The 17,660-nt window shown below is 37.3% G+C and overlaps 1 protein-coding gene across 1 annotated transcript in view; it reads right to left on the reverse strand.

The window, feature by feature from the left end:
* Window positions 1-17,660, reverse strand: part of ift172 (intraflagellar transport 172) — a 138,614-nt gene that overhangs the window by 53,474 nt on the left and 67,480 nt on the right. Inside the window, 8 exon segments of the mRNA XM_052024729.1 lie at window positions 614-749; window positions 1,398-1,495; window positions 2,445-2,534; window positions 8,208-8,352; window positions 8,515-8,635; window positions 9,927-10,005; window positions 12,411-12,659; window positions 14,791-14,868. Of these exon segments, the coding sequence (XP_051880689.1) occupies window positions 614-749; window positions 1,398-1,495; window positions 2,445-2,534; window positions 8,208-8,352; window positions 8,515-8,635; window positions 9,927-10,005; window positions 12,411-12,659; window positions 14,791-14,868 (996 nt within the window).

The raw sequence follows: 17,660 nt of genomic DNA on the forward strand, positions 1-17,660 counted from the left end.
CCGTTTTGAGTGGGCGGGAACAGGCTCTCTTAAAAGGCCCGCGCAAGGCGGGAAAATAAACAGTTCTGCTCTGAAACTCTACGACTAGTGTCTTGTGTTCATCCTGCGGTAGCAACCGCTACACTACCTACATTCTCATTGAAATCATCAGTATATATGACAAACAACAGAGGACCCAGCATCGATCCCCACAACACACCACTGGTCACAGGCCTCCAATCTGAAAATCAACTCTCCATAACCACCCTCTGCCTCCAACCACTAAGCCAATTTTGTATCCAATTCATTAACTCACGCTGGTTTCCATGTATTCTAACCTTCTGGCCAGCTAGCCTATCATGCAGGACCTTGTCAAAGACAAGGTCTACTGCTGTGCCCTCTTGGTCACCTCTTCAAAAACTCAATCAAATTTGTGAGACGATTTCCCATGCACAAAGCCATGCTGACTACCCCTCATCAGTCCTTGCCTTTCCAAATGAAAACAAATCCTTTCTCTCAGAATCCCTTCCAATAACTTTCCCATCACTGATATACTGCTTTACTACAGTAGTATAATACAGTCAGATAAAAAAATAAAGCTTGCACACAGCAACATTTAGTCATTATCCCATACCTTTGCAAGATGAAGGTGGGTATCTGTAAGTAGATCTTTATGATATTTAGCCACAAGTCGAATCATGTCATCATACATTTTAAGCTTCTTATACATTGTGATTGCTAAATCAGGTTCATCCACAGTAATGTACAACCTGCAGAAAAAGGTTATCATAGTAACTGTTCAAAATAAGTTGATCAATCCACAACATTTAGGTCAGAATACCCAGCTGCAAATGCAGTGGGGCAGATACAAGTTGCCATTTAACTTACTGCATCCCCATTGTTTCTCCATGCTGTTACCTGGAAACCCCTTATCCAATGGAGTTTGACAGGCTACCTCGTTAACATTAGCCTGCATCAGGTAGGCCTCATCAGTGCTTGACAAAGACAACGTGACCAGTCTTCATGCGCACTGATGATAATTTTTCAGCATTTGACAAACAGCTCTGAACCCTTGGATAAGACAAGCAACATATCAACTACTATATTATGGAAGTTTGATCAGCATCTTCAGTTGGGTATACTTAAATGGATGACTGTCAAGCAGCAAGTAAGTGAAGCAAAGCACAAAACATGAAGCACCCAGAGAGTGCGATTTGAGAAAATCCAACTATCCCCAAAACTGGGACTCAAGCTTCTCCTCCACTCCCCAATACTTTGGCATGGATATCATAGGAATATTAGGTTTATTGTATGTGCAAAGGAAACATTAACATATATTACTTGAGACAAATAGCTTATTTACACTACAGCTTCTATATCTTCCAATAATGTCAACAGCATAGTGTTCCATATGTTACCTTTCAGCTTCTTTGTATTTTCCTTTCTTTTCCAACTCTTGTGCTTGATTTATGTACAGAACAGCAACATCTTCCTGCTTCATACACTTCACAGCTAACTGTGTTTCAAGAAAAATTTTGCTTTAGAATTATAATTAATCTCCGAGAGCTGCAGAAGTATCATTGCATTTAACAGTACTAGTCCAAAGCTAGGGGCATGGATAGGGTAGAAGTAGGAACACTTTCCCCATGGCTGGGAATTTTAGAGGGCATAGGTTTAGGGTAAAGAGTAAGAGGTTTAGAGAGGATCTGGGGAAGAATATTTCATCTAGAGGATAGTTGGAATGCACTGCCTTTGGAACATGGACATGGTGGGCCAACAGGTCTGTTTCTATGCTGCATAACTCTACAGTTATATTTATTTTATTATTTTTATATATGCACTGATTTAAATATGACTGTTGGAACTGGCAATCCAAAGGTGAAATGACCACTGAAAATCTGCCACATTGATTAATTTATGAAGTAAATGGCTAACTGTACTACCTGTCAGGATTCTCAAATTTATACTTTTCATAAGTTTCTTAAGTCAATGCTGTCATCTTTACAATACCAAGTATTGTGTTTGTTAGGAAACACCAAGCTAGACATTGAACATCAAAATGTTAAGTAGGAAAGAGATAAAAAACAATATTTAAAAGCAATATTTTGCAGCCAAACTCCATGGGGCATGGCCATAGCAAGTGCTGAGATGTGCTCAGGATGTTCAGCATGGTGATCACCAAATTTTGTAGGGTAATCTGTAGCCCCATTGATCCCCATATCTATGATGTGCCTATTGAATCAGGGGCAAATCTTGGATGTCAATCTTAATTCATACAATATTCATGAGCACAAGTTGCCTGTTCCAGTGTAAATGCGTGGGATTTCTCTTCCCCTTCCCGTCAGACTAAATTGTATTTCAATCTGTGTCCCAGGTGAGACAGATTGAAGTACTACTTAAGCAACATAAATATGGAGAAATGCTTCTTAAACAGTTTCATTTTTAATTACAATTCAGCACCGGACCTTGTGAGCCTTCTCCCAACATCCCACTTGCTTGTACATGTCAATGGCATCCTTGATTCGGTCAGCTTTAATGTACATTTTTTCCGCAGTCTAGAAGATAAAAAGAAAAATCATCAATTTAGGTTAACAAAACCATAAAAGACAAACCTCTTCAATAATATTTGATTTCAAGTTTTGTTGGTTGAAATTCATCATATTATGTTTTGAGCATTGTGAAGACTTCCCGGATTCCAAAATGACATCTACAGTATGTGTGCACACACTTCTAACACAAAGGGTGCTGCACATCATAATGGTAAAGCCTGCCACAGTTAAACATCTGATAGAATACAGTACAGGTAAATCATGTTGTCAATTGGCATGCAACACTAGTTTGACAGATGCAGAACCACTTTGTAGCTCTACACTCTAGTCAAATCCTCACAATGCAGAAAATTTATGACCATCTATATTACGTAGAACAACAGGATGGAGATAAGGGGAGGTGGATTAACCTTGCACCATTTCCTTATACCCATATTGCAAAGTTTGCCAGTTTTTCCTAAAAATTATGAGTTTGCATCAGTGATCACAAAGATGCTTTCCAAACATCAAAAAAATGATACTGGGAGCTCAAAATATTTATATGTTGATATACTGATTATACAATCAAATAAACCAAAGGGAGAAAATTAATGGATATTTTATGGTTGTATCTGAAAAATGGGAAATTCTGTGGCCACAGAATTTCCCATTTTTTAAATACAACCATAACATTTCCATCTATTAAACTTATTACAGCTTCTAGTTTTCTTCAACAACACTGTGACATAACACTATAGCTTCCAGATCCAGTTTGCTGGCTACATCACTCTACGCCATGATCTATAACAAAATGCCTCTGACTGTTCCACTGGCAGCAGCCTCTCTCAGGACAAACATATGGACAAAACCGATTAGTATGTGCACATACAAATCAAAATGAATGATGCTCAAATTCCACCTGATAATATCTGGTGATAGTCTAATGCTTCTTTCCACAGCCTTGCTTCTTTTAGGGGGAAGTAAGTGCAATTGCTATTACGAAGGAGAAAGTGCTTGGGAAACCGAAAGGTTTGAAGGTAGATAAGTCTCCTGGACCAAATGGACTACACCCCAGGGTTCTGAAAGTTAGCTGAAGAGATTGTGGAGGCATTAGTAGTGATCTTACAAGAATCCACAGATTCAGGAATGGTTCTGGAGGATTAGAAAATCACAAATATCACTCCACTCTTTAAGAAGGGAGGGAGGCAAAAGACAGGAAATTATAGGCCAGTTAGCAGTCTGCCCGCTACCAGACAAGAACTGCAATCCAAACCCCATGTTAAATAAAACGTCAAGCCCCATAGAAACAAAGTATGCATCATCAGTACTTTTTCACAATTGTAAACTTATAAAGAAGGAAAACTATGAAAAAGCAAACACTAAAACTGATATTCAAAAACTTACTTACACACCACCACCACCTCACTTTGCACTAAAATGGACTTTGTTTTTTGTTCTAATTGTGTTCTTTCTTGTAAAAATTGTGTATAATTTATGTTTTTCTTGTGAATGCTGCTTATATGATGCTATGTGGCAGTGATGTTGCTGCAAGTAAGTTTTTCATTGCACCTGTGCATACATGTATTTGTGCATATGACAATAAATTCAACTTTGAAAAATATATGTGATTGTAAAAAAATTTATAAATAGCTATTATAATCTTCATAACTAATTATTGCACCAGTTAGAAGATCAGGTTTATTTTCAATGTGCAATCAATAACTTCTACCATGGATTCCATATGTATCTGGTGAACTTGACGCTACAATAACATTCTTTGGTTTGCTCCAACACATTTTGGGGAGAGACATTGCCTTTTGCCAAGAAAATGAAGTGTGTTTTTGCTTTGACATAATTTGTTACCATATTTTGCCTTCACAATGAAACAACATAAAAGGGCAGCAGTCATTTTCATGAAAGCATTGTCCCTTAAAACTAATTAAATGAATTTACGGGGTAGCATGGCAGTTAACAATGTGGCCTCGTAGCTCCAGAAACCCAGCTGAAATTCTGACCTTGTTGTGTTTGCATGCTCTACCTGTGACCATTGGGTTTTCCAGGTAGTCCTGTTTCTTCCCATGTGCCAAGGATGGTAGGTTAGACACAGCAAACTGTCCCAACTGCAGGTGGCAGGAGAACTGGGATGAGTGGATAGGTATGTAAGAGGAAAAATGGGATTGGAGTAAGTGGGTACTTGACAGTTAGCACAGAAATAGTGGGCTGAAGAGCCTCTATATATAGGGATTCTACAACTTTAAAAGTCAACTGTCTTAAAGCATTCATCAGGGGAAATCACTCCTTACAAAATCCAACCTTCCATAAGGCTGAATTTACTTGATTATGGTGTGAAATAATTCCATTGATAACCCCACAAATTAAATCTTTCTGTAAAATCACACAAAGAAAGACAATGTTATGGCATAGATTGAACAAGCAGTTCTGATGTAATGCAAGTAAAATTTGGATAGATAAGGAACAATGGCAGAATTCTTAAAATTAGATAGGAAGAGGAGGTAGGGATAAAATCTGATTTCAGATGATACTAATTGCACAGTAGAGGACATTCCATCAGAGGGTAAAAGCATCAGAAGTTAGAGACAAACTCAGAAGTTCAGATGCAGGAAAGAAGGTATGAATAGTATAAACGTTAGAAACAATATGACAGAACTGCAAGTTTTCATTGAAGCAGGGATTCATCAATCGGGTATAACATTTATAAAGCTAATATGTATTGGTGAACCCCAATGATCCTAGACAGGTGGCTGTGAATTACTGCCTTAAATCATGCAGTCATTGTGGCAAAGTTACACCCCACAGGATTGTTGGATAAGAAGTTCTGTGGTTTTGGCTGAAAAGGAGCACTGTTGAGGTATAAATACTGTCAAGTCTGCAGGAAAAAAGTTGCAACATACACTTAATTTTAGAAAATCTGGGATAAACATAAATAGATTAGGAAATTAAACCAAAATGAAATTTCCAAAAAATCTCTAAAGATGTAAAGGAGAAAAAGAAATGTATTCAGTGGGATTGATATAGGGACACGGAGAAGCAAGTTAAAAGGATGAGCAGAAGAATATAGCTGGAGGCAAAATGAAATTTTTTTTAAAAAATTACTACTTGAATGTAAAATAGGAATAACAGAAGACACAAGAATGATGACAGATACAAACAGACTTGAAACAGAGAATAAACACAATAGCAAATATTTTGGATAACTGTTTCTTCAAGTACTCACAGGGGAACAAAATAAGTAACATGCACTACCCATGCAGGCAAGGACAAAATTAGTAATACTCGTATGAATTAATTGGAAGTCCTGCATGGCAAAACAGGGTGATCCAAGTTAATACATGGGAATAGATATGAAAGTGTCTTGAGTTAATGGGAACTAGTTATATACAAGTTGCATTGAGTTGGAGGGAAGAAATGGGTGTGGTGTCTAAGGGATTTCCTGTTGAAACCATCACTGTTTCTGATTTACATCAATGACCTGTATTCGGAAAAGTCTTTGCAAATTTGTCATTGGTACCAAAACAGGAGAGACAACATAACAGTGTTAAAGTTCAAACAGTTCATGGAATACTTATATTTTTAACACTTAGTACAACCAACAGTGAAATCAACAAAGTCAACAAATTATTAAGAAAATAGCCAAAATGATCCAGTACAAATGAAGATGTTGTCATCAAATTCTTTGGCCAAACATTTTGGACCAACATTTTTTTAAAATATTTATTTTGCCTCCAGCTGTATGGTCAAACATACGAGAGAGATAAGTGGGATTGCAGAGAAGACCACAAAGCTAATCTCTTATATCAAACAACTAAAACTCTGATTTATGAGCCAAATTTGTACAGATTTGATGTTTTTGGCTCTGAGAAGTGGCAAATTGTGGTCTTAAATGACAATGTACACAAATTAGAAAAATGGAAAAGATATTTACTATATTAATTTAAACCAGACTATGTGGTATCCATTCCTGAATAAACTGGAAAAGAAGGGACAATTTCAATTTTTAAAGAAACAATGAGATAATGCAATTCAGTTTTTAAGGTCTCTCTGAATAAATTCACTTAGCTAGTTCAAATGATTTTTTGACTCATAATTATCTTGTTATTTTGTACACACCGTATATTGTCTTAAAATTGCTGGAAGCTATTAAGTTTTACAATGTGTATGAATCTTTGACAGCTACATTTACAGGAACTTGGGCTAAACTAATTGTCTGTCCTCTTGAGAGGTCTGTAGCCCAAATAAAGTGTGTACGTTTTGGCTTGTTAAATAGAATGATGTGACAGGTACTAATGTATGCATTGAGGCTGTTTGGCAGTCAATTTGAGGCTTCATACTCTGCAATAGATACCATTCTACAGATCTCTTTATAAATGTACATAAGATACAACTAGGCATAGGATACAACTAGGTTGTTGGAGTAACACAAGGAAAATTTGATTAGAAGTACTGTATCTAAGGAAATGAAACACACAGGGAGTCTCCTCTCTAATTTTAAATATAATTAGCAGATCTTGAATGGCCATGTTTGATACAATTTGAAAATAATGCAATATATCATTGAATCAGCTTGGCCTACTATGTATAGTACAAACTTATAACAATGCTTGCCAAATTCACCATTCACTTAAATTAGGAATCCAAAAATGCAAACATCTTTCAGCCAGCTAAAATAATCCAGAAAAATAAAACAAAATCTCTTTTATTTCAAATTGTTTTCAAAATGCCTTAAATTTCTTTATCAAAGGATTAGTAATTTAAATCAACAAGGGAATCTGATGCTTGCTGGAAAATCCGGGAACTGGGCATACTCTGATTGCGCAGTGTGATTATAAACTCTTGTCAACTATTCCAGTAAATGAACCCAAAGGTTTTTGACAGACCTACCTTTAAGACAGGTAAGAAAAGCATTCTAAGCAGTTAAATTGCTTCATCTTTTTTTCAAACTGTGATTAGACTACGCTTAATAAGTACTTGTTATGTAATTGGTTGCTAAGCATTTGGGACATCTTGGTACTTGAAGAACACTAATGCAAAGGAAAGCCTTTTTTGCTTTTCATATTTTTACCTGATATATTTTTCTGTCTTGTCACCCAGGGAGCTGTGGGATTAATTTTGTTTGGAATCGCCATAGGTCAGCAGGGATAGATGTGTTGATTATCACCCTCTAACCTGCAGATTGCTATAGTTCTATAAGTATATTCAGTACAGGTCCTCCCCAGGTCATGATAGGGATTCATTCCTGTAAATTGTTTGTAACCTGGACGGTTCGCAAGTTGAAAATGCTGCTGTGAACCGAGTTCCCACACAGCAGAAGATGCCTGAGGCCCCACAGCACCCAGCAAATCCATTGTGCTTGACTCCTAAACACTTGACTGTACGTACAGGCTATATGTAAGTCAAGCGTTCGTATGCTGGGGAGGACCTGTACCAATATAATTGTAGAATACCAAGCAAGAGGTTTCTATTGGGTCATGTGATCAACATTATATGATTTTCATGGAATGAACATGAATGAAGAATAAATCCCAGAGAAACAATAAAGAAATAAGACGTTCACCAATTCAAAATTCAGTCAATGTTTGAATTAGCTAGTTTAAAAAAAATTATAAATTAAAAATTCTAACATGGCAATATAATGGTATACAGGTTAACTATAGAAAATCGCACATATGGCAAGTTCCTGACCTCATATTCTTGAACTGAGGCATAGTGCTGAGCTATTTTATGATAATATTTATAAGTTGTTTTGTCATCTTGAAGCTCCAGAATATGGACTGCTTTTTTCCACTGCCGAGCTCCAATACTTGCTTCAATTGCCTTTACAGAACAACTGGAAAAAATATTAACAAATGAAAGTTTAAATACAAAGTACATCAGCATATAATTAAAGAAACTTTACCACAGGCAACAGGTTCCAACCCTTGAATCATATGGCCTATTCACTGTTACTGACTGTGTACAGAAGGCATCCTTTTGGGTTGGTTGAACTTACCCAGCTTCAATAAAATGGTTAATTGCAGCGTCCAACTGTTTCTGTTGTACAAGATAGTCTCCCCAGGCCTCCTCTAACTTCACAACCTCAGATGGAAAAACTGTTCTGGACAATTCCACTGCTGAAATATAGATCAAAAAGAATACTTTAAAGTAATAACACAAACTGACCAAAAGTCCATAAAGTGAATAAAAACAAAAATATTGGAAATACTTGTTAAATCAGTGGAGAAAGAAACAAGATTTTATGTTTGATGGCCTTTCACAGTTTTGATTTCTGCCATCTGCAGTATTTTTCTTCTTGATGAAATGAACCAAGGTTAAATAAATAGTTATTTCAGCCACAACAAGCAATAACTTCCAACAATAGAAATTGAAAATCCATAATGTTTAAATATCTTTCACAACTAATGCTTATAAAATTCATCCAACAATTTTTCTCAGTTGCACTCTTCCACTCTTAACAAACATCATAAAAGTACAGTTATATTAACAATGTATTGGGCACAACATTCCAATTCATAAATCTTGCTTCCCTTTGTCATAAATTATTTTACAGCTTTGAGTTAACACATAAAAATTATAATTGTAAACTACTGTACATCAACAGCTTTAAGATATTAAGATAACTGCAGGTTTTGGCAACAGAACAGACAGCACTGATGTACCTAAGGGGAGTCACATATACCTGATGGAAAAGAGGGATAAATAGGACAATGGTAATAAGTCGAGAGAACATGAGGAGGCTTGTGTGGAAGTTTTATTGGTTAATATCGTGAGGAAATGTGCAACCTGCAAAATTAACTAAATCGGCTAAATCGTACTTATCCAAGAATGATTGGTGGTGGTCTTTCTACACCCATACATCTCTGGTTCAGATATGGAAGGCCTATGTCACTGGCCTGAAATGTTCAAGACTCCAGCAGTGTGGCCTGAGCAGCAGCAATGCTTCCAATAGTACACTGAAGAAGCTCTAACCTCCAGATCACCCTTGAAAGCTTTCACAGCAGCAAACAGCGGCCATGTTGTTATGGAATTCCAATAGTGACCATTTAAAAGTGAACTAAATAATTTAAAATAACTAAATAATAGATCCAGGCCAATCTTCTGCAACATGCACTGAATCTGATAAAGATGAACTCTTATCTCTCGACCTACCTCATCATGGCCCTTGCACCTTATTTGTCTACCTGCACTGCACTTTCTCGTAACTGCAACACTATATTCTGCATTCTGTTATTGCTTTTCCCTTTGTACTACCTTAACGGACTGGATGGCTTGCAAAGTTTTTCCACTCTATCTCAGTACATAATAAACCAATTACCAATCACATTTAATTTATCTTACAACTTTGGACCAATAACTCTTTTCACACCAAAAAGTACCTATCCCTGTACTGAGGGCTCCAGATACCTTTGCGAAATGCACTTCCCTTACGATAACAATCCAATGCTCTTTGGTAATTTCCAACTTTTTCATAGAGATCTCCAGCCTGGAAAGAAATTCAAGTGCTAAAATTAGTCTCAGATTACTGAATTTATAGTGATCAATTAGTGTTATGATATACAAAAAATGTAATTAGAAGATCTTTTCAATAATACACAAAACAATGAATATGTTGGTAATACCTGGACCACCATTAAAGTATTGTGACATTAAAGTATATTGACACTATTGTGTCAGTACAGTGTCCGTACTCCAATATTTTCCACTTCCAAAGAAAAAATAGTCATGGTACTTCATGTCCAATACTTGGTCCAAACTTTACTTTAAGGCAATTCCTTTCTTCACCTGGGTTTCTCACCAGAAACTAGCAATAAAAAGTTAAATGCCTCTCGGGTTGCTTTCAAACTAAGAAAAGTCTCTGCTGAGTTACTTAGTTCTGTTCCATCTTCACTTCCAGTAAAGGTTACAGTAAACTCCAATACTCTGGCAATCTCAGGACAATGGTGGTGCCCAACCAGCAGATTTTAGACCACTGGATGTTATTTATATTAATACACTAACATATTTTTATTTCATTTTTTTAAGATGTTACATTTTATGATAATAAATTTCCCATTGAACCTGGTAAATTTAAAGGGTGCTCAGGAATTGTGACCGGTCAATTTGAAGAGAGCGTGGTAAATGGAGTCATATTTGAATGGGAGCACAGGGATCTAGGCCCCAGTGAGTGGATGGTGCCTAGGTTGGAGCATGGGAAATGGGGCCCTTGTGCGTTGGAAGGAAATGTGGGAAGCAGGGCCCTGGCAAGCCAGATGGACATGCAGGATCCAGGGCCCTGGCAAGTTGGGAGTGTGGGAACCAGGACTCAGCAAGTGGAATGAAGTGTGGGGTGCAGGGCCCCAGTAAGTGAAAGGAAGTGCAAGAACCAGGACCACAGGAATTGGATGAAAGCATTGAAAGCAGGGCCCTGGCAAGATGGAAGGGAACAGGGACTAGGGAAGCTCAGCAGACAGGTCCTGGTGAGCCAAATGTCAAATCTTCAGGACTTCTGAATGGTCGGATCCTCGATTATCAGTTTTACTGTACAAAGATTAAACATTAGGGTAAACAATTCTACAGAACCAGTAAATGGGACCTATTTTCACTTTCTCTTCCTGTGACATGCCTTGCTAACGAAGGCATGAATGAAATCAGGAGGAGCTCACAGACATAACTACAGACATAATTCCTTGACCATCGACTCACAACGCACAATGCCACAATACTCCTGTGAGTAGCTTCGAGCAGGATACTAGTTTATGTTACCAGCCTGGAGGTGCTACAAAATTGCATGGTTGTCATGGTACAATAGCAATTTTCAAATACTGTTATTAATTAAATAAAAAAACAACTTTTCAAAGGTTTTTTTTGTTTTATGTTGAACCAGGAATGTCCTTTCCATAACTTTATTAAAACTTTTATTTCAAATCTTCAGTATGTCTCAAAGCCAGAGTCTCAACTGCATATATTACCCATAAAAGAAAGTAAAGTTTAAATAGATTGGACACATGTAGTAGAAAGCACTACCAGGAACAATTTTACTTTTATTTTTAAAGACAACGTCAAAAAATATTCGTAACAATTTAAAATGGTAATTTGAAAGTATTCGACATTGTAAACCACAACAGAAAAGCATGATACTTGCCTTTTTTCAATTTGATATGCCAGGGAAATATTATTATTGAAAAAAACCTTTTCTAAAAATGTCTATATAACTATTCATCCAATACATTTTTGGTACCTTGATACTTACCCTAAATGGAGGGAATTAATGGGTGGGAATATTAGAGAAGAAAACTTCTTCAGTTAGAGAAAAGCATCAAAAGTAGTTTAAATTTCACTTTCCTGTGCCTTCCTCCATAGCACTGCTAGATTCCACTCCTAATACTCAAAACAATACCAGGATCTCCTTTCTCAGACCAATTGGCCTACACCAAAAGTTAGTGCTTACACTCCCTTAAAATTGAGATCCCACGGCTATCTTCATTCCCACCCTCTGACACTCGCCTCCCAAATACAAAGACCCTGCTCCAGTGATCCACGGAACACAGATTTCCCAGTATTCTCAGTTACTGCAATATATAAATGACAGAGAATAAAAAATACATGTTCTTAATAACTACTCATTCATTTATGTTCCCTTTAATCAGGGCAGCAGCAACGTTCCAAATCTAACATTTCTGAAAAATACTCAAAATCAATCAAACAAGTATTAAGGAAGTAAGATAATAATGAGGTATTTTGCACTGTTCACCATCAACTGTTGAAAGTAAATAAGTAACATTGCTTTTCTCAACAAGATTTTAGTGATCAAACAAAATTTCCTTAAATTTGGCATTAAAAGAAATCTAATCCTACTTAATTAGCAGTAAATAAAACTGCTTAAGTAGTACTGACGTTATTAATACTAACCCTTTCATAGAAATCTCCTTTAATCAGGGCAGCAGCAATTCGATTCATAACATCATTGTTCGCTAAAAGTTCATTCCGACTCAGAACTAAACGGGCAGCTTTTGCAGGGAGACCAGCTTTCAGATAGAGATTGACAGCCCCAATGTAATCTCCTTCATTTTCTTTCACTTCTCCTGCCTTTTCATCCTGATTTGTCTCCATCAGCCACTGATAATAATTACGTCTTAGACTGTCCAATTCTGGGTGACCCTGGAGGAAAAAGGAAAATAGTTAATCCTATACAAGGTTACTCTGCGCAAGATTTAAGAAAAATTTTACATGCACTCCTTTGTGTGAAAGATATCATAACCAACACATTACCATAATCTCTTTTTATTTTTACTTTCAGGTGCTGTGTTTTTATTGACATGGCTATAATTGTAAATGCAGATCACATTAGATAAAGAGCACTCAATGCAAAAGCTACAATTTTCCATTTTAAACCTTCCAATATTTCCTAATTTGTCACTTGATACTTGCAGTTGAGACAGGGAAGGGAGAGTTCAAAACTTGAATCTATTATATATTAGAGAAAACACACATTAAAGAAAAAAAAAATCTTGGGTCCAGATTTTGTGCTGCAATATGGCAAAACCATCAGCATTCAATGTCATTACTCTATAAAACTAAAAGTAATTTTGGAATTACTGTACATGCGAACATGAAAATATCACATCAATTCTATGTTAGGCAGTAGGCTGCACTCCAATGCTGGACTGCAGTTCAGTGAGGGTGCAAGAACTAGAGTAACTGCTTCACACATACAGGGAAAACTACTTCGTGTTCGGTCTGAGGAAGAACAAAAGATAGTACCCCATTGATTTTAATGGAAGGGGACAGTTGTGGGATACAAGCCTGATCATTTAAGAAGACTTCTAGGTTTGTGGTTTAAAAATTCTCCTTTAAATCTTTCCAAAATTGTTTTAAAATTTCCAATAGCTTTTGAAGAATGTTTAAAGGCCTTGAACTTTTGAGTGGCCCTTCTTAAAGTCTTTTTAAATAAACAAATTGTTAACTTAGTTAAGTGCTTTTAATATAACTCATTTACATATTTATACTTTTGGAAGTGTCAGAATCATTCAGACCTTTTGTAAAAAGAATTAAAATTTTGAGGGCTCTGACAAAATATGGGAACGTGACATCGCCATGTGTCAATCTTTTTTCCCCGAATAGTTTGTCAGGGAGAATCCTCTCGACAGCTAGCATTTGATCACAACATTGATCTCTTGGAAGGGAAATTACATTTGTAGAAACTTTTCAATGTTTATAAGAATGTCAGTTTTTAAAATAAGTTTCCTAAACTTGGAAAGAAGTTGATGTTTTATTTTCTCCATTAATAAAACTATTATCCAAATCTCAGGTTATGTTTCTTAAATCTTTATATTTATTTTATTATATCAGCACGAAAATGTTTTTTTAAAATTTACATACAGTAGTTACTTTTAGAGTCATAGAGCAAAACAGCATGGATACAGGCCATCGGCCCAACCAGTCTGTGCCCACCATGGTGCCCACCCATCTAGTCCCAATTTCTTGCATTTGGCCCATATCCTACTAAGCCCACCCCTCCATGTGCCTATCCAAGTGCTTCTTAAATGATACTATTGCACCTGCCTCAACCACTTCCTCTGGCAGCTTGTTCCATATACTCACCGCCCTCTGCGTGAAAAAGTTGCCCCTTAAGTCCCTTCTAAATCTTTCCCCCTCACGCTAAATCTATGCCCCCTAATTTTAATTGGTTCCAGACAGGGTGGTTCCCCAAGTTTCATTCCATGCTTGTACTTTAAAAATAAAATTATAGCCATGGAAAAATTGAAATTTAAAACATAGAAAACAAACAATGCTAGCCAAAATAAAAACTATTTAGGATAACCTTCTTCCCAACTCCAAGCCTGAACCTTTGTATGTCCAGATTCTTCAAGTACTTACTTACTTTCACTTTAAACATGTAGAAGGTTTCTACCTTCACCTTTTGGTGAAACATTCTTTCCACACGTGTAAATCTCCCTTGTACTCCATCTAGTGCTATCGCATCCTTCCCCTGATGTGGGGACCAGAACTGCATCTATTATTCACAGAGCGCTAGCATAAGCTCCTTTCTCCTCTGTTCTATGCCAAGGCCAATAAAGACAAATATTTTATAAGTCTTTCCAACCCTCTTACCTGCAGGTCTTAATACCTTCAGAGAGCTATGGACACCCACTTCATAGATCATTTCAAAACACATTTTTTTCCCCATCTTCTTCCCTTTAAGTCTTATTTCTTAATAGATAAATGTTTAGCCAATCCTCATCCAGTACTTTCATACCATTTGTGATGGTCACAATGAAAAACAATTTACCTTGGCTTCAGCAACATTAATACATTCATCCCACATGTGTAGCTCCTGGTACATATCCATGGCTTTATCAACAGCATTCTATAAAAAAAATGATAATAAAATAATATTCTAAACTGCCAATAATCTGAAAGATAGCATACATTAATATGCTGGGAGATAACACAAAAATACAGTATTACTTTACAAGCAATAATGCCACACCTTGTTAGATTTAAACAATTACATTAAAATTATATTAAATGTGCTGCATGTATTTATTTTAGAATAGATTAACTTCCACTTTTACTTATAGCCTATGAAATAAATGATATGGTATTACATTTATTCAAAATATCTGCCCAGAAAATAGAGGACAAAGAAAATGTATGATATAGGAGGCCATTCAGTTCATCAAGTACATGCTGATGACACAGGATATGATGCCTAATCCCACTTTCCAGTACAGTGTCCGTAGTAGGCTCTTCAAACACACATTCAAGTACTCTTTAAATGTGAAGGTTTTCTGTCCCTACCACTTTTTCAGGCACAGAGTTCCAGACCCCTACCATCCTGAGTAAGAAAGTTTTTCCTCGCCACCTCTCAAAACCTCCCAATTATTTTAAACCTACGTTTCCTGGTTTTTGATGCTTCCTATTTACACAGTCTACACAATTTTATTTAACATAATTAAGTCCCCCTCAACATAAAACATCGAACAATATAGCACAGGAACAGGCCCTTCAGCCCATGATGTCTGTGCCTAACACAATGCCAAGTTAAACATCTCTTCTGTCTTCTGCCTGTACACGATACATATCCCTCCATTTCCTGTATATTTGTGTGTCTATCTAATAACCTCTTAAGAATCACTATCGTATCTGCTTCCACCACTACCCCTGGCAGCCTGTTCAAAGCACACACCACTCTCTGCGTGTAAAAAAAACAGCCCAGCACATCTCCTTTAAACCTTCCCCCTTTCACCTTAAATGCATGTCCTCTAGTACTTGACATTTCTACCCTTGGAAAAAGATTCTGACTGTCTACCCTGTCTATGACTCTCATAATTTTATAAACATCTGTCAGGTCTCCCCTCAGCCTCCAACACGCCAGAGAAAACAACCTAAGTTTGTTCAACCTCTTTTAGCTCATACCCTCTACTCCAGGCAGCATCCTGCTAAACCTCTTCTGCACCCTTTCCAAAGCCTCCATATCCTTCCTGTAATGCGGCAACCAGAACTGCACACAATACTCTAAATGTGGCCTAATCGAAGTTTTATATAGCTGCAACATGGACTTTGTTACTCTTAATGTCCTGACCAATGAAGGCAAGCACTCTACCACCCTATCAACTTGCATGGCCACTTTCAGGGAGCTATGGACTTGGACCCCAAGAATCCTCTGTACATAAATGCTGTTAAAAGGTCCTGCCATCAACTGTATATTTTCCTCTTACATTTGACCTCCCAAAGTGCAACACCTCACACTCGCTCAGATTAAACTCTATCTGCCATTTCTCTATCCATATCTGTAACCTTTCCTGTTCCAAGGAAAACAACTCCAGCCTATCCAATCTTTCCTAATTCTTAAAATTATCCAGTACTGGCAACTTCCCTGTAAATCTCCTCTGTACCTTCTACGCATCGGTGCAATCAGATCTTTCATACAGCTGGAGACATACAACATGAAAACAGGCCTTTCAGCCCATTGAGCCCACCAATCACCCACTTATACTAATCCTACATTAATCTCATTTATTTTTATTCTTCCCACTAACACGAACCAGCAACAAAAGAAACACACTGAGTCATAATTCAGTGTTAAAAACTATTAATCACTACTTATGATAATACGTAGAATAAAAGTAAAAATGTTAGTATGTTAGAATTCAAAAATGTTAAACCTTGAACATTAACCCCAAAAATTAAACTCTCCATGTGTGTGTGGCAAAGTCCCAAACTCCAAGTTCAGGAATGGTTCTTAAAGTTCAGTTCCGCAAGCCATAAGGTGAAACATGAGCAAAGGCTTCTTCAACAACCACCGTTGTCTGAAGATAAGACGTAGACGTAGAGAAACATAGAGAGAGTAATTACGAAGTCCAAATGTTCCACGATGGAACCCAGACAACACCTCAGTGTTTACTCGGTAGTGACTTCCTCACCCCGAAAAGCATCCGAATCGTGGTTGTCCACACAAATACCTGTTTCCTTCTACAGGTCAGCAACAAAGTGAACTCCACCGGATTACTTCCAATTTCCATACATGGATTTCTGTAGCAGACACAGTCATTGTTTCTCATCCATCGATAGAGAAACTAGCAGGCTAGTGTCTCTCTCCCTTTTCTCTCTCTCTCTCCCTTCTTCTGACCTCTTCAACAACGTCATTACGTCCTTTATCTTCTATTGACGTAAGCACGCCACACACACACACACACACACACACACACACACACACACACACACACACACACACACACACACACACACACACACACTCTCTCTCTCTCTCTCTCTCTCTCTCTATCTTAAAGGGACTTTCACCGAATCCGTAACACCACATTCTCATCAACTCCCCCCAGATTCTACCATTCTGGGACACACACTAGGACAATTTACATGGCAAATTAACCAACCAGCCTGCAAGTCTTTGGAGACATAAGATACTGCAGATGCTGGAATCTGGAACAACAAACAATCTGCTAGAGGAATTCAGCAGGTCAAACAGCATGTGTGGGAGGAAAGGAATTGCTGACGCTTCAGGTCGAAACCCTACTGCAGTCCCGATACAGAGTTTTGACCTGAAATGTCGACAATTCCTTTCCTCCCACAGATGCTGCTTGACCCACTGAGTTCCTCCAGCAGATTGTTTGTTGCAAGTCTTTGGATGCAGGAGAA

Source organism: Pristis pectinata, chromosome 10 (genome assembly GCF_009764475.1).
Source record: "Pristis pectinata isolate sPriPec2 chromosome 10, sPriPec2.1.pri, whole genome shotgun sequence".
Classification (NCBI taxonomy): domain Eukaryota; kingdom Metazoa; phylum Chordata; class Chondrichthyes; order Rhinopristiformes; family Pristidae; genus Pristis; species Pristis pectinata.